A 26,175-nucleotide genomic window follows, 5' to 3' on the forward strand; every position below is an offset into this window, starting at 1 on the left:
ACAGGTTTGACAGATTAAGGAGGAGTAAAGTAGCATTTTTTCATTTGATGAAATGATAAAGAGGAATATACAATACAACAGCAGGGTCCATTCACATTTAGGTACATATAAACATTTGTACAGTTTGAACAGATATTGGGAGGTTATGCGAGGTTTGATGGACAATGTCTCAGCAGAGGAACTGGAGCAGAAAATATGTTAAATGACTTCAAAGAAATGATTCTTCAAGGATGTAAAGTATGAAAGTTAGGGAGCATGAACTGATAGGAGCTTTTGCATAAAAATTCAATTGTCGGAGTCGATCTTTAAATACTATTAGCAGTTACTTCTTGTCTCACAGAGATGGAACTGGGGTGAAATGCTGAGCACTTAACAGGCAATGTTTCTGAAAACTGCCTTTTGTCGTTGGCGCAATAGACAGGAAATTAAAATACAGCCTTAGTTGTGTAGCTTCACTGTGAACAGTAAACTTGTCTTAGCTAGAATTTCATTTCTCAAAGGGGCCCTGATTGTCATGGTTTTAACACACACACACACAAAAAAAAAAAAAACCCAATTCAACAATAAATAATCCCTTCATTATGCAAAGTACAGTGGAAAGAATATGTCATTTGATAATGATTGAGGAGCTGTAGTCTCTTTAAATTCACTTTAGTCTGCCATAACAGAGGATAAATCCTTGAAACAACGAAGTCGTTCACAGAACAAAGCTCCAGCGGGGTGTGATCATGCCCAGGACCACAGTCTCTTCATTAAAACTATTTGGTGTCTGCCTTTGATATATCTGTGAAAGACAAAGACAGAGCAGTGCAGAGTTAGAGAGCAGTCTTTAAAAGGAAAAGGTCCAACCACGTACACTACAAATGAGAAGCACAAGTTTTAGCCAGCACACACTGACTGCACAGGGACTACACATTATCAGGCAAAAAACAGGATCCAGGCAGGCGAGTGACAGGTGGAAGAAAAAAGGAAAGAGGTGAATGGGTGGGAAGAGTAACGGACCGAGTAAAGCTGCTAAAGCAGTGCAGCGCAGGAGTCAGAGTCTGAATCGTGACCGGGGGTGAGGCAGGGCTCACGGGAAAAGATGGATTCCTGAGCCCGCCGGTACTCTTGGTACTCCTGGCGGAGAGCGTTGAATCGTGCCTCGCTTAGGGAGCGGCTGAACTGGCAGCGAGGCGGGTTGGAAACGGGCGGGCTGATTGAGGGAGATGGGCCTGGGGAGGGCATCAGGGAGAGGAAACGCATGGATGGGCATGTTATGGAGCAAGCTCACAATCATCACAGCACAGCACAGGGAAACATGAGGGTGAATGCATGCACCACATCATGCATTATGCTCACAATGACACATGCACCATCAAAAACAGCAAACACAAAAAATTTGATGGTCACCTTTCTGTCGATGGTCCTGGAAGCCACTAGTTTGATCATATCTGGGCTCCCTCCTTCCTCTTCGGATGCCCATTTGCGACTGATCAAACCTCATGGCATCCAGGACCTCCACGTCCACACAGGCATCAGCAGAATCCCACTCATAACTCTCATCTACTGATGTGTTTCTTCTAATGAGATACACAGAACAAGGGTCAGAGAACAGCACAGAAAGAGACAGAAACATGTTATTTTGGCAACATAAGTAAAGCCCTCTGCATTGAAGACACTCCAGTGTGTTGGTAGTTACTGTCCAGGTGTGGTGGTGTTTCACCTTTTGGCTTTCCTCTCAGGGAGCTCCATCTCAGCATTGTGCCGCTCGCTCTCTTCTGTGGTCTCGGGGGAGCTGAGCAGTGTGGGCGTGACAGACAGGGAATGTCGGAAGAGACCAGCACTACCCCTACCACTGCTCTGACTGGCATAACTGGCTCTCCCTCCATCCCTGATCTCTGTCTCCCCTCCCCTCACCATCGTCCTGTCTGGCTGTCTGTAACTCTCTCCCTCCCTGGGTGGGAAGGGGGCATAATAAGGGGAGGGCCAGCTGATGCCCCTGGGGAGGTAGGATCTTGGAGGGCCCCTCCTGGGGTCCACGGGTCTCATGCATTCCCCTCGGGAACCTGGCCAGTGATGGTACTGGGGTACTGGGATGGAGGAGGGCATGGGAATATATTTTTGTGGGGCTGGTCTTGGGGCCTCTTGATAAGAGGGAGACCACCTGGATGACTCGGGGAAAACTGTGGCTTGCCTACGAGGATCGGTTGGTTCCAGCATCGGTGAGACAGAGGTTTGTTTGGGTGGGTACATAGTGGGAGTGAGGTATGAAGGATTAGCTAAAGGTCTCTGTGCATAATGAGGCCTCTCTAAGCTCCCCATGCTGGGACGTCTGAATGGGATGTACTCCCTCCAGGAGGGGCCTGGCCATGGTTGGGAAGATGGAGTGTGGCCCAAACTGTACGACTTCATCCTAATGTCTGAATTTGGGAACTCATCCCAGTAGCACTTCTCAGAAATGTATGTCCTTGGGCTCTCAAAGTGCTCCCACCTCTGTGAGCCTAAACTGATGGATTTCTTGAGGAAAGGACGAGGCTGTCCTACACCTGAGAGCGTCCTACAAGGGCCTATACTCAAGGACTTCTTTAGAAATGGCACAGGGGCTTGAGATATCCGAGACACAATATTGTTAGTCCTGCTACCCTGAGATGCTTGTCTTTGAGGTTGCTCTGATACAGACTCACAGCTGTCTATAAAACTTTGGGAGTGTTTTGACACTATGTCTGCCATGCCTTTAGCTGTGCTGAGTAAGGTGTGAGTTGACCTGGACCCAAGTCTGGATTCAGGTCTGTCAGTACTTGTATTTCCTGCTCGACTTTGTGTTTTCTCAACATAGAGCTGCTTGCAGGTTTTCTCTGGACCAGGAGATGATGGCCTTGTCTCATCCGGAAATCTTACTCGAGGTGTAGAGCCAGTTTCAGCGTGGAAGGAGCGTTTATAGCCTTGTTTTTTACTCACATCACAGCTGGGCTCTGAAGGACAGGCAGCTTGAGTTTCATCAAAGCTAACCTCCTTTTGGTTTGAACCAGTTTCCCTGTTTTTTTTAACATGAACCTCCCAGTTTTTAGGAACTACATCAGGCTTACCTACCAGACATTTCCCTGGCCTTAGTTCTGTACTTTGTCCAGCAGTGTCTGTGACTTCAGCTTCTTCCACTGGCTCATCCACACTCATTTCAATGAAACCCGGAAGGCTCAAGTACTCAAGAATTGCACTTGTCTGCAGTGGGGACATACTGGTTGATGGGTCAGCAGGCTTGGCCTTAAAAGACTCTGACATTCTGGGTACAGAAAATTGAGACTGGTCACTCTCAACCTCTTCTACAAGAGTCAGTGTTGAAATGGGGCTGGGACTATCAGAGAAAAGACATTTGTCACTCCTCCTGGAGCGTGTTCGGACACCCTCTCTTTCTAACTCAGAGTAAAACCCTAAACTCTGTCTGTCATCCTGACCCTGAGTCTCCCTGTCTTTGGCCTTTGCCCCTATATCACGATGTTCGTAGGGTAAGGTAGAATAACCTGAGGGACTGGGACTCCTTGTGGCTGCATAGTTGGGAGTTCTCTCAGGCTGATTATACAGAGCAGAAGTTGAACTTTCAGGCCTCTCACTGCCAACAGATGGACTTCTGGCATCTGAATCCCAGGGCTGAGTTCCTCCATATGCATATGAATGTCTGGACCTTGAACTAACACCTCTGTCCTGTGTCACTTCCCTAAAGCCCTTCTCAGTTATGGACTTCCTACATATATCTGGATCTCTCTGAGGACTCAATGACCTGGCTCTGCTTGGTGTTTCCAAACACAGGGCAGGGGAACATCTTGAGGGAGCATCAGGGGAGAGCATTGGAAGGGATGTGTTCTGGGTGACAGGAGACTGAGATGAATTAACAGCCAGTGAGTCTTGTGAGGTTTCCCTGCATGTGTGAGGATGAGGTGACCTGGGTGTTGGGGTATGCCGGGGGGTCTGTACAGGAATCAGGCTGGTGACAGATGTAACAGGGCTAATATCCCACTGTATGCGAGACGTAGGGAGCTGGTCCATTGGACTGCTGGTGTTCCCGAAGTAACATGCCTTCCGATAATCAGAGACCCGATTTGTCTGACCTGAGAGTCTATGTTTCTCTCTGATAGTAACGTCTTGTGGTTTCCACACTGGCTCTTCCTCCGATTTGGGTGAAGACCTTTGAGGGTTTGTTGTCCTACACTGTCGCTCATCTTTTCTATGAGCATGGCTTCTTTGAATGGCTGTATAGCTTGCGAGCTCCTTCTCCATTTCTTCTCTCTCCTTTGCTAGTTGAACACACTTGTTAATGCTGTCCCTCTCCAGATCACTATCAAGTTGTGAAACCAGCGTACTATTATTAGTCAGCTGACTTTCCATAGGCTGGTAGCCTAAAAGGTGAAGCCTTTCTCTATCCAATAGTTTTGTTCTCCTGCCCAAACTTCTTCTGAGGGAATCACTTCTTTTTTTCTCACTGTTGTCTGAATAGAAGCTTGCTCTTTCCAGTAGTGCCTCTGAGCCTTGTTCATCATCAGAGTAAAAGCAGCCATGACGGGAGAAGTTTCTGGCCATGGCCCGTACCCTGCCAGGAGAGGAAGGAGGCCTGCTCAGCTGTGGGATGTCCACAGTCAGAGGAGAATCCTTCCTCTCGTCCTTGTCTGAGCTCAAGTTGCTTGACTTTGGAGAGTCTCTGAGTGACGTCCTGTTGCTCCCTGATCCGCTTGCCCCACTATTACTTTGCAGAATATCTGTCTTCAAGTTTTTCTTATTGGAGGGACTGGAACGTTCTGACAGTGCTTGAACAGTGAAGCGCCCATCTGGCCCTCTGGAAATGGACTCCAGAGCAGTTGGTGAGGGGGCCTGAGACCCCAGGTGACTCTCAAAGAGTGTGTAATGAGGTGGGGGAGATGAGTTGGACAATAGTTGTTTCCGCTGATCATGGTATTCCCCACGGCTGCCTTTATCAAAGGAAGAACGATCTGACTGTGAGCAGGAGGAGTTGGGGAAGAAGGGAAGAGGTGGACACAGTTTCAGCTTGAGGACACTGTCTGGGCTTCGAGGAGGTGCCCGAGCTCTAAGAAAGACAGGGAAAAAAAAAAAAAGTTTAAAACAAAACTGTTTTAATTTTAAGTGCTGTTAAATAGTATTAAATAAAAATATACATTCAAGGTACCATCTGTACATTTCTGCAGATTCATATAACATTAATCAGAGCAGAGATTGTAATGACTTGTTTCTGAAGCAGTTTAATTTGATTAGATCATGGTAAAATACTTTCCAAAGAGCCTCAGGTAGAGTGAGTAATAGATATTATACATGAACTTATAGTCATAGCATAAATGAAGAAACAGAAGTGCTGATAATAATTGGGAATATTGTTGTTGGTGAGGACACTTACTCTGGAGATGAGCTCTTCTGGAAGGCAGATGGCAGATCTAAGAGTAAAGAAGAGGACAAAAAATTTCAAGCAGTAGCCCAGCTGAAATTGTCCAATTGTGTCAAAGCGTATTTAGTATAAACTCGGAGATGGAACATTTTCTGCCAAACACTGGAGTTTAAATAAATTGGACTTTTTGTGCATTGTGACTACCTTGTCTTCTCTTTCTGCGCCGACGCTGTCTCCTGTGACTCATATAGCATGCAGTCACCAACGACAGGACAATGGCCACGAAAAGGAAGCACACTCCTCCTAACAGACCAGCCAACAGGGGCTCAGGGATGACCTCCAAGAAACTTGGGCGCAGGGGGTAAATCTCTATCCCTGTAATCCGACCACAGTCAATAATGGTAGTCAAAAACTCTTGCTGAAACCTAACACCGATTTTTTAAGTATCCCAAAACTATGCTTCTTTCAACTCACATCATCTCAACACATACATTCAATGCCCATGGTTATTTAAAGAAAGTGGCTTACCTATGGTGGACACATTGACAGACTCGCTGGGTTCACTCAGTACTTTGTTGCTCTGAGACATGAGCCTCAGATCATAATTGGAGTTCTGAGATAAAGAAAAATCAGGGGTTTGGTAAAAACAAAACTAGTTTGCTGTGCAAGTGAAAGTGAAAGTTGCTTCTTCACACCCATTCATCAGAAATAAATAATCAGAGCTATGTAATTTGCAGACCAGGTTATGAAACCAAAAACACGGAGGCCAAAATGATTCAGCTTTTGAAAGTACAGACATTAAGTAAGAAACAAATAATTTCAGATACTTACTCTTATTAGTCCATTTACAAGTAGTTCACTCTGATTGGCAGTGATGTTGCTGCTGAGAATGACCCACTGGCCCTGATCCCTGCGGACCTGCAGCACATAGCCTGTCAGCGGAGAGGATGGAGCCTCTGGAGGCGACCACTGAAGGAGGACACCTCGGTCAGTTCGGTTGGCTGACAGGAGTATGGGAGGATCCAGGACTGGGACAGTGGTGAAAGCTGTAGGTGCTTCTGTTGGCACAGCTGATAAGAAAACTCATCATCAGTAACTGCTAAATAGTGAAATCAAAACAAGCATTACTGAAAGCGAGGGGAACTGAAATCAGAACACAAGTTCACACAGACCTAGTGTTCGCACTGAAACTATTTCACTGAAAGGTCCAGAGCCGAGTTTGTTCTGAGGTAGGACACTGAACTGATAACCAGTGCCAGCAAGTAGCCCTGTCACCAGCAGGTAGTTTTTGGATGTGGGAACAGGCAAAGATGCCCATTCATGTTTCCCCCTTGATGCCTGCTTGACCCTGTAAAAAAAAAAAAGACCAGTTAATTTTCTTGTTGGCAGCTGAAAACTGCATAAAAGTTTACACATTTTTTGTGACTCACCACACTGTAAACTTCTGGGTGTATCCACCATCAAAACCAGGCACCCAGGACACGTTGGCCTGGTTCATCTCTGTGCTGACAGAGACTGAGGACACGGCGTGAGGACTGGTGCCTAAGACAGAGAAAAAGCTCTTCTGTGAGTTTGAACGGTAACCAATACATTCAGGTTTAGTGGGATAAACCAGCATCTTAGTTTACAGGAATACTCACCCAGAACCAGAACCACGGTGCTTGCGCTGACAGTTGCTACACGATTGGTGGCCAGGCACTCCCAGCCCCCATGGTGATCTTTACCCAGCGGCTGCAGCAGGAGCGAGCCATTAGCCAGCACAGCGTATGGAGAGCGAGGAGATGGGCCAATCTGTAAGACAAGACGGCCACAACACATTAAAACAAGAATGAATTAGGATTGTTCGAGCAGCACAGAGATCTGGAGTTTAGCATCTCTTCCCGTACCTTGCTCCATGTTATGTTTGGCGTGGGGTCTCCACTGGCCTCACAAGGGATGATCAACTCTCTGCCCACCTCTTGGAGATACTCAGGCCGAGGAGGCACTCGAAGTGATGGTGGGTCCTGAGGGAGGGAAGGAGCCTTATTACATCTGTATGCACTCACTGCAAAAAAGCCAAGGAAAGCAGCCTTACCTGCAAAATAACTTGTGTAGGTTCCGACTTGCCCATCGTGCCATAACTGTTATAGGCAGTGCAGGTGTACATGCCAACAGCATTGTCATTTGCTGTTGCTATAAAAACTGAGCCCTCTGAGTTCACCATCCAGCCTGGGAGCTGTATGCGTGAAAGACATTAAAAAAAGACACACTGAGTGGAGTGGAAATTCTCACTGAGATGAGACAGTTAATTTCTATGGTGTGTTAACGTACATTATCAAGATTTAAATCATTCCCATCTTTGGTCCAGTTGACATACAGCACAGGTGGATCTGCCTGGACAGGACAGACAATGACACCCTCCATGCCTGCAGGCAAGAATGTTTCCCGGGGCATTCGACCTACACGTGCAGGATCTAAGATGATGGAAGGAAGACTGTTTAATCGTAAGGCCTATATGAGGATACTCCTACCCAGGGCATCCTGGGAAATGCTGCCAAAAAAGTCCAAATCCTTACGTTTCACTTTCAGATGTGCAGAGGCAGAAGGCGGGCTTAATATTCCATTAGTTGGAATGCAGGTGTAGTTGCCAGCATCTTCTGGAATGAGATTAGGGATAAGAAGTGTTCCATCCACCAAAATCTTCACTCTGGACTTCAGGGACCTAAAGCCAAAAGATAAAAACATGATTTTAAAAAGTCAAACTGTAAGGTGACAGAACATTTTTTTGTGAGAGTGAGCTTGTTTATGATGGTTATTTATCAGTGAATAACCTGAGGAGGAGAAGAAGAAGTGATATTACTGAGAACTGCAAGCTCCTTTGTTTCTGGTTTTCTGTGTGCTCTCTTCTGTGTGTGATCTATTATTATAGATAACCTAATTAGAATTGACTGCAATAGCAACATGCTGTGGAAAAAAGACAACGGATTCATTGGGTTTGACCCAATAAGACCTGTGCACATCTGGCCCATGTAAACATTTTCCTCATATGCCATTGAGGTAAATATTTGAAAAGATCGCAGGTGATGTATGCCAGATGCAGTATTAAACAGGCATTATTGTCATTCAACATATTTGACATGAGGGCAAAATTACAATCCAAAGAGCCTATGGTGATGTACAACATACGCTACACAAAAACACAATATAATCAAAATTAAAAAAGTTACAATATTTCTATCTAAACAAAAAATGTTTTGTGTAAATTTTAAAGACCCGCACTCACTCAATATGGTAGACATTCTGTCCTTGTTTCAACCACTCATAGGTGAGATTGGAGGGGTAGGCATCAGCCTGGCACTGCAGGACTGCATCCTGGGACATGTTGAGAGTGGTGTCCTCCGGGGAGATGATGATGATTGGAGGACCTTTTTTGGGAAAGTGGAGGAGCATAGTAGTTATCCTGATGTAAATATTATGCATGCATACAGTCAAGTCAGTCATGGTGAGGATAAGTCAAAATGTCAGGGTTGAGTGGCGTTAAGGCTCAAATCTTAACTCATTGCAGAATCAGAGAATAGACTGTAGGTGGCAGTATATACTATGTGATTGCGATTGTCAAACTTCTTGACCTTGGTTTCAGAGCTTAGAACAGGACTGGCTTAAGGAGACATTTTAATGCATTTTAAGTTACTTGTCTCTGGAAAACGAGAAGTTGATGACGAAGTGTGTCTGTGTCTTGCTACCTGCTTTTAGTAGAGATTCTGTCTCTCCCTGACGATTGACAGTTCTACACTGACCTTTGACCTGCAGCTGCATAGAGTGGGTCAGGTTTCCTTCTGAGTTGGACACATGACATTTGTACACGCCTGAAATATTTCTTGTGACAGAGGCCAAAGACAAGGTACCATTCAGCACCTAAAATGGGACGAAGGTGGAGAGGAAGAGGATCAAAGAAAAGAAGAAAAGTTGCAGGAAAATGGTGCAGCAGTCATGGAGAAGACAACAAAGCAGTTTGCTTCAAAGAGACATCAAAGCTACTACCCCTACAGAAATAGTGTTCAAAATACTGCCATGCCAAGTACCATCTGTTAATCATCCTCACTTTTATTTTTTCATGTTTTTCAATTGGACTCTCATCTTTATGCCAGACAACAGTTGGTCGGGGGTTGCCATGGGCTCCACAGCTGAGTGTCAGTGAGTCTCCCAGAAGAACCTCCACAAATGTTGGTGGTTTCTTGATAAACACAGGTGGAGCTAGAGCAAAGACAGCACATATGACGTTATTATTTTATTCACTAGTCACATTGTTAGCAAAAGTCACTCCTAGCACCAACTTTGAGTTCTAAATCCAGATGTCAACAGATTTAACTCCAAACTAAAATTTGGACAATGTCTCAGGATATGTTTGCCAAGATAACTAGACACTGTTGTGAGCAGTCTTTGTACCTTATGTTGGTATCCTGCACACAAGGTTCTCATTGACAGTGTTTACAACAAGAATTCATAAAGCTTTAAAGTTTTTCTATCACTATATTTCAAAAGTGAATACTGGCAGACAGCAGATTTCACAGTGCATCTGGCCAGTGTAAGGAGGAAAAAGGCTCATCTGCACGTAAGGTTAAGGTTATACCAAAGGATACCAAATCATTGTGGATTTGACAGAAACACATTGATGGGTTAAAAGGGTATGAATTTGAGCCTTTAACTTTCATTTCTAGCCCACACTAGTAGCACAGTCTTTGTACATGTCAAGTTATTCTTTAAACTCCTACACTGACATTAACTCCCAACAAGCTGGACAAAAAGAAAGATAAGACTTGATCACCATGTACGCACAGATCCTCCACATACACTACACTAACAATCAGTATTCAGTATTCAATTTTCAGTCTGCCAGGGAACTTCAGAGTCTCAGCCAGGCCCCATGCTGTAGCCATTCTAAACAAGGAGAGTGCCAGTGATGAGCAACGAAAGGAGCTGCGCTCATGTCCCCGAAACCCTGCAGAGCTGCACCTGTGATAGAGAGGAAGGTCCATGTGCCATTACGAAAGTCATCTGTTTTGCTGTCCAGGAGCAAGATGCGGCATTCAAACCAGCCCTCATCCTCCAGGGTCAGCCGTTCCACCAGAAGGGAGGCGCCTCGGGTCAGAGACACACGGCCTGCAGGAGGAGGGGCGAGGGTGGGAGGGCAGAAAGGAACGAGTGATGGGCACAGATAGAGGGAGAGAGAGAGAGAGTCAGCACGCAGACACACACAGCCAAACAGGCAGAGTCAGCACATGCAAGAAGAGAGGCTTACCATGCAGAGGACGTAGGCATCCAGTGGCACAAAGGCCACAGTCAAAGTCACGGACTTAATGTTAGCAAAAAAAATCCACACACATTGTGAACAGCAGCCGCAGCTCTAGTGTTTGTAACAAATAATGAACCACACAATCAAGGCTTATAAAAAAGGCTGGTGGCCAAAATGAATGTGCAGCTGAGAGGACAAGAAGTCAGTAGCTGTCAGCTGGAGTGCAAACACATGAATCACCCAAGGGATGATTGTAATGATATGCAAGATTGCAAGATAATGCCCTGTCATTTAGGCTGTGGGTGGAGTGGAGAGCTGGAATAAGAATGCCAGGAATTCCTGAATGCAGCTTCATTAAATCTCAAAACAGAGTTTTGTAGTAATGCAGTTTTTTTCATTTTCACCTATGCTTGCACTTGGTTCTAATGAATTGAATCATCTATTTTAGTTCATCAGTGAGGGGCATTTGGAAGAGTTAAACAATGAGGGGCACAGCTGATGCCTGCTCTGGACTGGTGTGAGAACACCTTCAAACACACAGATGGATCCATGCATGAGCACAGACGCTTTCCCTATCACATACACCTTTTACCCCCACCCCCCCCCCCCCTCCTCCTCCTCTCTGCACTTCTTACAACTCCTTGTCAGGCTTTGAAACTTGATCTGTTGGTTGCCTGGTGACTGCAGCCTGGTTTTCAGGGTACTGAAGTTACCCTTCCTCAACCCTCCACCCCCACCCACCCTTCCTTTTATTCTGTCTCTCAATGAACTCTTTTTTCCCCTCTTCAATCTTGGTGCTTTAAACGACAGGAGGAAGTGTACAGGAGGGAAACACACACGTTGCTCACACCAGGCCCTGGCAAAAACAGTTTGAAAGTAAACAGAGAAAAAGAGTCTGGCATCCCATCAATCCTACCAACCTCCTCGATCAACAACTTGCTAAGATGACAGCAATGGTTGTCACATTCAATCCCCTCTGTAACATATCGAAAAATAAAGCACTGTTAGCTGAAAAATAATAATCTCCTTCATTTCATTTTTTGATTGAGCACATTCAGCATCTCCCTCAGCATAGGCGATGTATTTAACGCAAAAGAATTTTTCACTGTCCACAAAACCTTTAAGTAACAATATCACAAGAAACACAATAGCCTCACTATTCACACTGATTTATTTCCAGACAGCAGTGACTAAAACAGAGCCTGAAAGCTATGAAATGCATTGAACTCTACACAGGGCCTAAAGACACAGTGAAACACACACTGGGAGTAAAGACAGACATCAATAGCCAACAATTAACACTGCATTCCTGGCTGGGGCTGTTGCTGTGCTTAATAGTTAGGTTTAATGATTGACTGACCTCCTAAAAGACAGACCAGCATTTGATGGGTGGTGCTCACTTTGAGTCTCCATAAAATGAATGCCTGTGATTTCAGGTCAGCATCTTTCAAACAAGTGGGTAGGGCTTGGACAGAGGAAACGTGCAGACAGATGATAACAGGTATGGGATAACATTAGGCATTTTCCTCTTATCTCTGAGTGAGGGATCCTCCCTGAGCTGCCCATTTCCCTGCGCTACAACCTTTTCCAATGACACATGGAATTAACTGCCCACTGCAGACCACGAAGAAAAACACTTTCACGTGAAAAATCACACAAACCCTCTTTAGTGCACTCTTAATCCTCATGTGGCTAAATATTATGGAATACTTAAAGATCACTGTGGCTAATGGCACCTCCTCTCAGACTTTGAAATATGACTGAAAATGCAGGCTGTGAAAATCCTACTAACTGCACAAAATCCTGGTATAGTGGGTTCAGAAACGCGTGGATGTGTATATGTGTTGATTTTCAAAATTTGGTGAGTGCCTTGCCCCCTGAGTCTCAAAGGGGAAATCTGGTTTCACTGTCGAACACTTAAACCTTTCCTGTAGCCTCCCCCTTATCCATCACCACAAAGAGACGGCAGCCAACCCCCCCCAATCCTCATTCTCCCAGGTTACCATAGAGATGAGACCAAGGAAAGCCCGGGCTGTAGGTTTAGATTTGAATTCTGTCGCTTTAGAAACACGGTGCGGCCAAACATGGTATAGGAGGGTCGATCACGTGGGGGAAGGGTGGGTTTCTTCTGTCAGAGATTTGAAAAATGACTCGTCAAGGAAAAACATGTTTGGGTTTAAACAACGGCCTTGTGTCATTTTTACAGCACATGAGACAGAAGGAAAGAGAAAGAAAAAAGGCTGAAAGGACATTGTTTTCTTTTCAGCCTATGGACAGACAAAAGTCCGACTGTGTGACAAATGGTGCTTTATTTAAATTTGAATAATGCATTTCTGGATTTTGGATAGGATACTAAATGCTACTAGGCAGGTGTTCTAGTGCAAAATAGTTTTGTTTTGTTTTTTTTAAAAAGGGCTGCATTTCTCTGTGATCTCCCTAATGCACACATGCAGTGGACATTTTCTGGATTTATTGAACACAAGAACTGAAAATTTATGCACCATTTCAGCAGAAGCACATTTTTAATTCAAAGAAGAATTGAATGAGAGGTTACAGAGAGGTGACTCAAATTGTGTGCATCGATAATCCACTGACAACCAATGAGAGCTTGACCTTTCTGACCTCAGGGCTCCATAACTCCCCAGCAGACGCATTCATCACTCCTTCAGTGTTACATGAGCACAATGCCCACGAGCAGTCCTCAAGAAGCAAACATCTTAAGACTCTATGGCGGACACAGACTGGTTGAAACAATAGCTCCTGCTCCTTTCTTGTGTGCACCCTCCTCCTCCTCAATGTTTTTCCTCTAGCAGCTATCACATGACAGCTCCAGTCTACCTTAAAATGAGCCCCGCTTTCCAACAGGTCAAGCTGGAGTGCAGCCGAGGAAAGAAAATGGAAACACTAATCCATCGGTGATGTTTGAACCTAAGAGACGCACCCTCTGCATATTGGCTCATTGGAGTCAGGTTTTCACCCAGTGGGTGGCAGGATAGGAATAACTAAGCTTTCAGGGCTGTACTGCTGTCCAAGAGCTGGTCATGTCTCACAGTTTGTGAGCTCAGGGTTTGTTTGTTGTTGTTTTTTTTTTGTTTTTTTTAAATTGATGAGACTTTAGTGCAAGTGAAACCACTGCAATACCACTGAGGTGATGAGTCTGCACCACATGTACTTTACTTACAAAATTTGTGGTTTGTAATTTGGGATATAAGACACATACTATGATATTATATTTTTACTTGTTGCAATGTTGCTAAAAGAAGCTGCAGGAAATTTCCTGGAAACGGAATCAACATGTGAACTTTGCATTGAGGGTTCCCACTGATATTTACTGATAAAGTAATGCATGGGGTATTGTGAGTTACATGTGATACAATAGCAGGGGTAACCATAGAGGAAGACAGATTATTCTGTTTGGAGAAGCAGCAGCCCTGCTTTTCTTTGTCCATCAGTATGTGCATAAGGGAGCCAGGCAGAGATGCATTGTGGGATGTGTTTTGATTTGAATATAATCATAAGTCTGGGACCGGCCCCCTGCCACTGACAGCTTACCCCTCCCACTCCCCCAAATTTCTCTCTTCAATCCTCCTGTCTCCCTAATCAGTTTAACCCTCTTATGAATAGCTCTTTGTCGTGAGATAGATTACAGTTAACTCTGTCCCTCTCGCTCCGTCCGGCACTGTTAACCCCTGCACCAACAAGCACACACAGCTTGCATGCCAAATTTCACTACAATGGCAACTCGAGGTATTAACCCGCAAACATGTACACTAAACAAGGTATTAATTTTTTGTTTTCAAGTCGAGATTTCTAGCCCTGTTTATAAAACATTGATGCTAGTAGATATAAATGTTCGCCCATTATGAAAATGTTTAAATTGGCATTGTAAGTAAAAATACAATGCACCTTTACCCAGCGTCTCTCACATTAAGGAATCTTACAACGGCCTAAACTATTGCCCTATTGTTCACACAGGCTACAAAATAACACTTGGACTGCATATCTATGGTAGGGCACAGGCTATGATCTCATGCACTTCATTGAATCTAACCAGTGACACACCTAAAGGACAGGGTAATCTACTCCTCTAAGCTTGCAAACATGGCATTCCAAGGTTGCAGCATCTATTCTTCTTTGATTGTGTCACTGTTTGCTGAACATCACCCTGGTCTGTTTGTGGTAGAAAAACTGGTTGCTGGTGATGAAGGTGATCAGTTTCACCTTCCAACTCAGCTAACTTAAGTCCCATTTGTCTGTCACCAAATAAACTGATATTTCTCTGAAGTGGAGTGGTTAATTCCACTTTATGTTCATGAAGCAAAAGGTTATAGAGTTCAGAGTTTATGTGTGCGCGCTGGTAGTTCTGTGTGTCTGTGTGTACAGATGACTTGTGCATGTGTGACAAATGCAGGCTTCAACTTGAGTTGGTGTTCAGAGGCCGCACTGAGAGAGTGATGGAGGCCTGCTGAGCTCTGGGGGCTTGCCCATTGTCGTTCTAACCTCAGATCAGACTCTGCAGCTCACAGTCTCTCCTGATTTACTTCAACACACCGGAGACATTTGATCTAGGTCTGCAACAGTAAACCATCCTGACACTGCAAAGACTTCAACATATTTTCTCAACAAATACACCTCAAACAGCCTATAATAGTGTGTCAGTCAGAGTTTATCCGGCTGTTTCTTCTTTGTTGTGAGTTGACTAATGTTCAGGCCTGCAGGGCATACTGGATGTGAAACATAGAGGAAGAAAGATGAGGGGTACTAATACCTTCCTGATTCATTTTAAGTGGAGGAAAGAGGCTCGAGAAAGAGACCTAGACAGGCTGGTGTCCAAAAGGTTCAACAGAAGGACGCTGCTCTCTAGTCATGATACTCCTCAAATACAGAATGCAATCTCAAATACACCTGATATCATATCAAAAAATTGTTGTTTTAATGGACTGACATAGTCATCCAAGATATCGCCTGCTTTGATTCTTTCATCTCAGTTCCTAAAAATGGCAGCATCAGTAAGTTTGAGACAAAGCAGCAGACCAAGGCCAGACAGCATTTAAGAATGCTTTTATGGTTTACTTTAACGTACTTGAATGTGCAATGCGACGGGTTCCCCAAAGGACAGGAAACACATGAAATTCATTTTAGATATTCAAACCTGACACACCACTTAGCTTTATTGGAAGCAGCCATTGTGCTGTACATCAGCCCCGGCTCTGAAAACCAGTACAGGTTCCTGTAATACCCATAATTCATTTTGTTGATCTTTTGACTGTTCTGTGATCTGAACCCTTGAAATGTAAATGATCCATGTTCTCCTGTTCATGATCTAAGACAAGCCAAGTCAAATATCAGGAAATAGCTGCTTACTTGACTGTCTTGTGTTCAGAAATCCCCCAACGTTTTAATTTGAGGGTAGAATGCATTAGACCCACAGCACACTGACACGCTTCACATGTTGCCATCTGCCTTCAGTGGGAGGGGAGATATGAGGATCTAAGGCAGACAGGGTAAAGCCCACACCAGACAAGTACACACAAGGAATGGATATGGAAATATATTGGAACATTATAGACAATGTCCTACTCTGCTACATCTCTGCAGTGTTGTTTACTTCATTTTAGCTGGTTGTGCATCAGATGAATGCCCCTAAACAATGACATGGTTAACAGCCTACAAGAGGGTTAACGTGCCAAGCACATGTAGTCCAAGCGTGGAGGCTGTCTGTTTGTGGTTCAGCCCTTATAGTCCTAAACTATGGCTCCTGGGTTATCGTGACACTGCAATGACTTTTCTGAATCAGTGGGTTTCATCCTCAGTAGGCTCTCCTGTTAAAATACATTCAGAGTTGATAAATGCGGTTTTATCCAGGTTCCATGTTGTGACCTAGTTCGGAAAGTACGGGTCGTAGTACTCCTGTTGGCTTTGGCAAAACTAGGGGACGTTGGGATACCCCTCTTTGTCTTTTGTCTTCTAGTAGACAATGACAGGATTATAGGGCTGCAGCAAGAAAACTCCCATTATTCCCAATGCTTCATCCATCCTCCTTCCAGCACAACAATCTCCCCTTACTGGGTCACCCCTCAGCATACTAATAAAATGCTGTCATCAGACCACCAAGCCCCCACCTACACTCCTAATCCCCCGATGCACAGCGTTGCTGATACCCCCCCTTCTCTTTGCTCAGCTGCCCCACCCCCCTTTAACTGCCTCTATTTAAGCACATGCATTCTCAGCCTTCCTCTCCCTGCAATACAGCTGCGGTCTGGAAACACACAGACTCAACATCAACAGTAATTACAGGGTTTGAAGTTTAGATGGATTACCTATTTGGGGTACTGTTTCATCTAAACCTCCCCTAGCCAAGTCTCCATAAATACCACTGTAACCTCCTTTTGTCTACCTTTGTTCACACAGAGCGGAAACACACAACATGAAAAGTTGCCAAATAGGCACCTCTCCTCTCTGGCCAAAATCTACTGAACCATAATTAGAAAAATCTGTCAAAATACAGTTACTCTTCTGAATGTTTCCAAAAATGAACTGGAATAATAATAATAAGTCATAAGATAATAAAAAGCTCTTAATTGTATTTTTTCAAATGCTATTTCAAAAACTCTTACAAATTTATTTCAAGAGAATTAAATTCCAGTCAAGAGCAATAAGTTTTCTTAAAGGAATGTGTAAATCACATATATCTGAAAATCTCTTACCCTTATAGTTTGGGTGAACACGAGGCGCATACACCCCAAATTTGATGAGGACGGGAACGTTGTAACCAAGGCGCACCCACTCTACCACATGCAGCGGAAAGAGGTTTGGTGTGGTGGTTTCCTTTGATGAAGGAGTGAGATTGCAATCCAGTTCTGCAGATCCCCCCTCTCTGGCACGAACCACCGAAGACGCTCCCTGAGACACACCTGGGAGGTCAACAGCATATCACCAGGATAAAGTATTTGCACATGAGTAAACAACATAAATCATCTTCTATATGAGCCTAGGAAATATGAGGCTTTTAAAAAGAATTATGGGTGGCCAGAGTAACCTCGCTGGAATTTTATTTTGGTCAATCATTCCAATCATTTTCTTTGGTCAGGGAGATTGTTTTCCATACAGAGAGGAGCTCATAAAGGCTGGCATTGATATCTTTTGGGTGAAATAGCGGAACTTGACCACAAAGGCAGCAAAAGGTCAAGGTGCTGAAAATTTGAAAAGTGCTTCGTTGAACTAGACCTGGAATCAGCCACTGAATATGACATCCCTTGAGTGTTCGCTGTTGAAAGCTGGGCCATCAGAGGGCATGTAAAACAACCATGTGCCATTTGGTGACAAGATCGTATAGCTGCAAAGCCTGCAAACACACAGCAATCCCATTAGTGACACCTGGAGCAGTCTCTCCTCTCTCTAGCTCCTATCTCCCTTGCTGCCATGTGCTCACGTGGGTGTATGCGCAACTGGGTGCCAGTGTTTGCCCTGCTACTCATCTGGCCTGGTGATTACTTAAATCTCTCAAAGGGGGTGGTGGTGGTGATACTCTGATGCGGAGCTGCAGGATCCTCTGTGCTAGTTGTCCAGCCGACCTCTCACAACCCCCTGGGGTACACACATGGTCTGCGGACCAGCTCAATCAACCGCCCCCCCCCCCCCACACACACACACACACACACACACACTCACACACTAACAAATGCATGCAAGCACACACAGAAGTGTGCCTAGAGTAGGGGTAGCACAAATCCAGGATTGATCTAAATCTAGACCCGGATAACTTGGATTCTGTCCCCATTCTCTCTCGTTCACTCATGTCTGTGCTGTAATCCCCCTCCTCTGAACTTTCTCCAATTTAAGGCAATGGGAGGGGTGCCAAATGCATTATGGTGTCGCTCCAACTGTATGTGGGTAGCGAAAGAGCAACATATGGCAGCTGCTACGCAATGTTCTGCATAAACAAGTGAAATAGTTCATTGCTTACTCACATAAACGATGAACATTTGGTGAAGAAATGCAAACAAATGGCAAACTGACAAATGGAGTAAAGCAATTGGCTGCGTTACAAAATTAAAGCAAAAAACTAATCAGAAATACACTGGATCTGGATATAAGATATAATATTGCTGGAAAAGCATTTTAGAAGAGTCCCCTTTTCAATATCCCTTCGTGCATTAGTTAAAGAACCAACTATGGTTGTTCATAGCTTTCACACAAGATTCATTAAATCCACAAACTTCAATTATTTGATATTTAATATTAAAGCATTAACCTGAAATTAATTCAAGGCTAAAGGTGACACAGATACTGTAATTGTGTTGTAAAAGGTTTCAAAACAAGGACTTTAGTGACTATTAGTGATTATCAAGCAGCGCCATCATGTAAATGGGATCATACAAAGTAGATTCTCATCAGTTCATCTGTACTGTACATGTGCATGTCCTCTTTACACACTGAGTCAATTTTCTATGTCAGTGTTACATAATTGTCTCCTTTCCTGGTTTTGTGTATTTCTTAACAGAACACAACCAACAATTAGCGAAATGATACGCTTTGTGGTCTGGACCCTCTTCTGCTGCAACTGCTTTGATTATACATGCATCTTGTGAATAGAATTTCGTCACCAGTTAGTTGAAAAGAATTTCGCTGTATACTGTAGTGCTTAAGAACTTTGAAGATCACACTTCAACAATGAAGAATGCCAGAAAGAGTTTGTGAGAGACTCTAAAAGTTCAAAAGCAGAAATTAATTGTAACAGATTGTAAAAATATGCAATGGATCCATATTTGCATACTTACTTAGCAGACAGATGGCTACAGCAGTGGTGACAGCCTGAAGCCACTGTCCCTCCAGTCCCATGGCCGTCCGTCACACTTCTTCACACATCTCCCAACCTGAAACAGAAGAGCACATATCTCATTCACTCTTCTGCAGAACACCACTGGATCATTCACAGATTCACCGCTGCACAAGGACATCCTTCACATCTCTGCTCAGACAAATGTAATCCCTTGAGTTAACATCGACTCATAATCAAACAACTACACTACATTCCAGATGCTTCTTGGTTAATAAATAACTGTATTCTTTGAAAACACTCAATCCTCTGGAAAATTGCATGTCTGAGCTGTGGTCGGATTATGGCAAATAAGATATTCCAACATGTGCTACAAAGACAGTGGGACATGGGATTGCTGAGAGTATGCATCCCATGGAGGTCTGCCTGCCTTGGCCAAAGTGTGTGTGTGTGTGTGTAGCAATACAGAAGACCTGTACAAGGCTCTAAGTGTATGTACAGATTAACCTGATGCTTGTGATTGGTCCAGCTCATCCAGAAGGTCTTGTCTCACACTAAATAGGCTAACAGCCATTGACAGGTGACACGAGCAGCATTGACAGGTGTGCAGGACTCCAGATGTTATCCTCTTATCAATGTTAAAAAAGGAACTTAAGTGGCATAAACAGACTCCCATTTAACAACACACTTAAATTAAACAGGAATCAAGAGTGTTGACTATGGCACAAGGCTTCCAGTGGCAGCAGGTGTAGCTTGCCTGACTTTTACACTAAAGGCACAAAAAGCTAATGCAAGTGCACCAGCACGAGCCACTGATTTTCCTCTTATAATGAGCCCCACAAACAGGAATCCACTTACACAAATTGCGGGCCTACTTCATCATCTGACCGATAAGAACAGCTGCAGCAACTTGCAAGGCCCTCTACCTCAAATTGGATAGGAGGCACAAGTTTAAGTTGTTGCCCTTCAAACATAATAGAGGACCTTGCCCCTTCCCCTTAAGTCATTTAATCCAGTACCCCTAATACCAGCTTATTACTTTAAGTTTATTTAAGTAATATAAGAAGGGGCTATTCCTGGGAAGCAGGGAGGGGTTGCTGCTGACGTGGTTGTGTCAGCAAGTAATAATGATGTTGAAGTGCAAAAAGCACAGAATAACTCATGTTAGGAACTGTAAGTCACTTAGCGCTAACGTTTCACTTGCCAAACAGCCAAACAGCCAAGAATAGAGCAACACAAAGATGCCTTTTAGTCATTGTACTTGCCAGCATGGGTATAGGGGTCACGCTAATGAGGCTAGCCATCATGCACTGTTTTAACTTAACTTAACTTAGCTTAGCACTTTTCCAAAACAAGCCATAAGAGTAAACTAAGATTGTACGAGCATTAAAGACAAGTGGGGCAGAGTTTTTGTTGGCTTGCCAGTAAAAGCAGATGAAGAGGGCAGAGTGATTGGACACACAAAAGTCTATGCAGTTTTTGCACGGCAGAATCATTTCAGTAGAATGTTTGTAATGGGGAAAGGATTACTCCCACTGAGCAAACATTATTCTCTCAATAGGGGTATGGGAATAAACAGGGCTCCTATAATGGATTAAAAAAGAAATAAATCTTTTCAGTCCAATCTTTTATGCGCCAACAGTCAAAAAATTATGGAAATGATTGCACATCACTGCATCATCTTGGCATCATCTTGACAGCTAAGGTAATGAGAAAACCCCATCATATATCTAAAATTCCACCTCATATGTAAACGACATGAAGCAACTTCTGAAATACAACAAATTATGTCTTTGCCCCTGCCTGCACTATTGTGCTCCTACTCCAGAATATATGACTGGTTTGTGGGAACAGACAGACACAGCAGTGCCCACAGTGAGTCCATATATTTCAGAAGAAGCCCAGAGGGGGCTTTGTCTGCATCTGCAGGAGTAGACAGACAGCAATCAGGTTATTTCCTCAGGCATCAAAGAAAATCACAGGCCATTTAATTAATGTGTGCACAGAGAGGCCATGAAAGAGCCCAGATGTTGAAGGTGTGACTACAACAAAAATGGCCAAAAGCATTATCTTTTGCTATTTGTGTGAAGTAAGTTTAGTTCACATCTCTTAAGGAACTTACAGAGAAAACCAGTGGAGGACATGTAAGGACATACACCATATATATTCGTGCATGTGAGAGTTGAGAGAGGCTGATTCCAGCATACTTATCACATCACAGGGAAAACAGAGAGAAAGTGAATATAATTAAACTCGCAAACAGCAGCATTGCAAAAGCAATTAATGTTTCAATAAATGACAACATACGTCCCTCCTTTGCTTGAAATAAAATTGTGTAAATGGGAGTGACATCACTAGTGAAATATACAGACCTTTGGTGATCTTTGACACTAATAGGATTACTGGGACATGGTGAATTAGGCAGAGGTTGTCAAAGGTAAGTGAAAATATATAAGCACAGGGCATTTGGCTGTGTAACGTGAGGGGACTGGTGCAATGCTACACTGGATTTCAATGACACAAATTGCTTTGGATCTAGTCAAGACTTTGCCTTCTGGTCAGAACAGTTCTAACACCCAGACTAATCCTGACCTGCTGCTTTGAGTGTTAATAGTGTAATTGAATTAGAGATCAAATTGGTGAGTCAAATCAAGGACACTCTGTCATCTGGTTGTGCAGTGATCAATCACTGCAAATCAAGTCACTAGTCATGAAACATCTTAGATGATTCTGTCGTCTGGGATTCTACAATCTCTCCTGCTGGAGATAAAATAGCCACTACACTTGCTAGAAAGCTAGCAGTTTATATTTTCCTCATTTTATGGAAGATACATGCATCAGCCGATAAACTAAGGAACTTGATTATTTTCCAACAAAAAAAAATAAATAAATAAAATAAATTATGTATCATGCACTTTTTATACATTCAAGGGTTAGCAATTGAACTTGAGACTAGTTTTTTTCCATATCCAACACCTACAGAAATTATTTTACCTGAGCAATTTGCAACACTAACTGATTAATACACAATTTACATGCCAGAAAAGAAATATGTAAAAATTGATGGAGAAATGGATGAACCTGTCAAAACACTGACATAAAATCTTTTCAGCCCATTTTCTTTGATTAAAATGAGGTAAGGGGTTGATGATTCCAAGCTGTCAGCTACCACAGCTGGCAGACCAGAGCTCTCCATATGTATCTCACACTAGAATAAATTGATTAGCTGAATAATGCAAAAGGTACGATGGACTATTTAATGGGTTACACTGTGCAGAACTTAACAAAGACAGTGTCGTCTTTTCAGCTGTCTTGTACAGTTGACAGTGAAATAGTCAGTTTCTCCTTTCAGCCTAATGTCTACAGTGACACAAAAAAGAATGAACTCTTGACCTGGGTTGTGTGAAAGTGCATGTGTGATCCTTCATTAACTAAGCAGAACCACCAGTGATGTTAGTGACAGATAGAAGCCTGATAAGCAGCAGCATTACTCTTTTAGTAATCCTTGTTAATCCTGAGAGACGCCATAGCTTCAGCGTAAACACACCCCTAGCAGGAAGTACAAGTGTTGCTTGAGCAGAACCTTTCCAGTTGAGGTGAAGAGAGGAAACTCCAACAACCCATCTACACAAAGAGTACAATTGAACTACAACCATTAACCAGAACCACCAATCCAACCTTGACAGGTTGGACCTGCATACACATTGTGGTAATCAATTCATGGATTTTGTCACTGTCACTGCAACCCAAAATAGAAACTGTACTGACAATAACTTTAACTAAAGGAAATTAACGGGGCGCACGCTGGCACGGGAATGGAGCTTTAGTCTCGTGAGGGGAAAAGCCTACTGTATATGGATTAACACAGTGGTGCTCAGTAACCTAACACATAGTGCTAGAGGGAATAAAAATATTGATTAACAGTGAAACTACTATTAGTAGTGGGAGGTTTTTTTTATTTATTCACAGCGAAACACAGATAGTGTCACCTTTAATGCGCAACAAATTCTTTCAGCAACTTAATGTTTCTGCAAATCACACAAATTATGTATATTAGCTAATAATAATAATAATAATAATAATAATAATAATAATAATAATAATAATAACAACAACAAACATGTGAAGTGAAATTAATTCATATTTTGTTCCTCAGAAAATTTTCAGAGCTCAGATGTCCCAGGAGAGCAGAGAACATGGGATAATATGAGTCTTGTGAACATTAAACTAAAGTAGGACCTCTCTGTAATTATCTTAGCTTATTCAACAAATTTCCTGGTTATGCGCTTTTTTATGTATATTCTTTCAAAATCCACAAGATTTGGTGACGTGTCACTCACTTCACTGTAAAGGACATGGGGCTCTACCTTAATCACTAATAACAGCAATTTAAAGAAACCACTTTAACTCATGAATATTTGCTTCTCCATCCAATCAATTCCTTCCAACGTGAAAATGTGCCTGGCTCATATGCTGAAAATTTACTTTACAAATTCTGGGACAACACAGTGTTTACTCTGAATAAGACAATCAGAAAAGTGAGTTTTTGTTAAGCGCTTGCCCACAACACAATGATGTAAATATGTATTTCTTACTGGTGTAGCCTCTGAGGATCTGAGGAAATAACTCCAAAAGTGAATAAAACGTCCTACAAACCAATTTAGAAAGAAGAAAGCTAATATTTATGAAAGTAAACAGCGTGTCTATACGCTGGATAGCCCATCAAAAAGGCCTGCAGGCATCAAGAGTTATGTGTGTCTCTGAGCACCTTGTATCAACGCACTTTTAACAATCACAACAAAAACAAAGAAAGGCAAACACTTCAGCAGGGAGTGTATAACCTAAAAAGCACAAGGCAGCTGCATGTATCTTTACAAATATCTAAAATATATTCCATCATGCTCTGGAACAGCAGGCAAATAAACTGTGTGGTCCATAAAAAACAGCCACCAACGGACAAGCTCTTTATTTCTGCACCCCTACGGCGAATAATGATGCTCAGCCCTCTATATCACCATCCAGACCTCCTGTAAAACAAATCAGGTGCATCTTTTGTCTGACGGGAATATACTGATAAAAGCAGAGAGCCCTGAGTAACAATAAAAAAAAAAAAAAAAAACAACAACAACCATCATTTAGGCTGAATATTACTCTCACTATTTTAATCCAAGCGTACAAAGTTCAGTTTTGGGTCATTACAGCATGTTAAACCTGCTCAGTGTGGTTTAACACGAGACAAAATCCACCATCGCTCGGGAGATTTCACGTGGTGCATGTGAAAAAAAAAACATAAACAAAAGAGTAATGGCTTATACCACCGCAAGGCTATAATACTACTAGAACAGGAAATAAAGACCACTGCTCAATCACTGGAAATGATCCGCATGTATGCTCATGAACCAGCAGACACCCGGTGTTGTGGATGTACAACAGGCTGGATACAATCCACAAGATGTTTTCTGTGTCTATCTGAGGGGCCTGTGGAGGATGCTTTCCTCCTCCTGCACAGCTCACCTTGCTTGAGGCACTTTTCACTTGAAGCTGAAGGTGCGATCTTTCAATCCATCCGTGCTCCTCTTTTAGACCTGTTTCGCAGACCAAACTTGGTCGTTCGCTCCTTGTTTCAGGGAGAAGTTAAATTTTAACATGCGAGTTTAAAAAGTCAAAAAATTAAAATAAAAATAAAAAATTAAAGGAGGAAGACGGTGTGTTAAAAAAAAAAGCAGGTGGTCACATTTTTGTTGTCATTCCGTGCGTGGCTCTAAAGAAAAAAAAAAAGAACTAGTCCGAGGAATCCATGGTCTCTAGACGTCCCAGTGAAAATGGAGTGCTTTCAATAAAACCCATGAATCAGCCCATGTAAAGTCTATTTAAACTTCCCATGCCTGCTTTGGCTTCTATTACCGCAGTCCTCTTGATCCAAAGTTGCCCGAAGTGCCTTCAATAATAAGTGAGAGCCCAGAAGTACCTCGGTGGACGCGGCGCGTACTGAACATCTCATGGGGTTGCTGTGAGTTTGCTGCGAAAGGAGCCCGCTGCACGTTCAGTGACAGACCCGCTGTTGACGCACAACTCAGCGCGCGCGCGAACGCACACACACACCACCTCAACACTTCCTGTCACGCCTTTCATCATAAAGTGTCCAGGGTCAATGGTTTGAGCTGAAATTATTATTCATATGGTCGATTTAACTTGGATTTTTTTTCCTACGCTTCAGATATTGAATGTGTGCATTTTGAATTCACACTCAAGCTTCATCATTTTTAATGTCGGTAAACGAAGTTGATTGGATCAGCTGAGCTTCACTGAATTAATCGTTTGGAGCCTTTTTCTCGGGAGACATTTCCAGCTGTCACAGGACTAAACTTTAGGCACTTGGGCAAATGGGTCACAACCAGAGTTAGACCGGAGAGGGCTGAAAACAGTTTTAAAAGGCCCCATCGTCACGGGGAGGGGCTTTTGTATTGAAAGAAGACCTGTCCACTTCCTCTACTTCACCTCCTGTCTCTGCCTGACTTGACTGCTGTTTTAGCGCCTTAGACAAAAGCGCCTCTCCGTGGGAAAGACTGCAGGACCGTAACAAAAGCCAGAGACACACCTAAAGGACTTGGATCGTCTGGTACAGCATCCAGCATGTCCGACAGATGTCCCCAGTGAAGACACGTAGCGTCCTACTGTATAAAACCTACTGATATAGAGTGGAAACGCCTGTTCTATATTACAAATTATCCATTCGGTTACACACACAGGCCATTC

General features: G+C 43.2%; 1 protein-coding gene across 2 annotated transcripts; it reads right to left on the reverse strand.

The window, feature by feature from the left end:
• Positions 1-556: 556 nt before the first annotated feature.
• Positions 557-25,129, reverse strand: igsf9b (immunoglobulin superfamily, member 9b). Of its 2 annotated transcripts, XM_029510408.1 has the most exons (22): positions 24,934-25,129; positions 19,421-19,516; positions 17,348-17,554; positions 10,361-10,507; positions 9,450-9,601; positions 9,145-9,262; positions 8,631-8,772; positions 7,924-8,069; positions 7,679-7,821; positions 7,443-7,583; positions 7,255-7,371; positions 7,009-7,159; positions 6,799-6,910; positions 6,541-6,716; positions 6,200-6,438; positions 5,897-5,981; positions 5,573-5,743; positions 5,381-5,417; positions 1,706-5,056; positions 1,393-1,562; positions 1,003-1,214; positions 557-784 (listed from the first exon to the last, which is right to left on the reverse strand). In XM_029510408.1, the coding sequence occupies exons 2-21, from the start codon at positions 19,479-19,481 to the stop codon at positions 1,015-1,017; spliced, it is 6,066 nt and encodes a 2,021-aa protein (XP_029366268.1). In that variant the 5' UTR covers positions 19,482-19,516; positions 24,934-25,129; the 3' UTR covers positions 557-784; positions 1,003-1,014. The 2 variants fall into 2 exon arrangements, with proteins under 2 accessions (XP_029366268.1, XP_029366269.1); XM_029510409.1 differs by lacking the exon at positions 1,003-1,214.
• Positions 25,130-26,175: the final 1,046 nt, after the last annotated feature.

The sequence above is a fragment of the Echeneis naucrates genome, chromosome 9, assembly GCF_900963305.1.
Source record: "Echeneis naucrates chromosome 9, fEcheNa1.1, whole genome shotgun sequence".
Lineage (NCBI taxonomy): Eukaryota > Metazoa > Chordata > Actinopteri > Carangiformes > Echeneidae > Echeneis > Echeneis naucrates.

Excerpts from the sequence above, each read along its gene's own strand:
- igsf9b (XM_029510408.1), bottom strand. The coding sequence starts at position 19,481 with ATGGGACTGGAGGGACAGTGGCTTCAGGCTGTCACCACTGCTGTAGCC. Across the intron at positions 8,070-8,630 it reads CAGAATGTCTACCATATTGA|GTCCCTGAAGTCCAGAGTGA; the intron begins GTGAGTGCGGGT and ends TTTTGGCTTTAG. Across the intron at positions 1,563-1,705 it reads CCTGAGAGGAAAGCCAAAAG|AAGAAACACATCAGTAGATG; the intron begins GTGAAACACCAC and ends GTATCTCATTAG.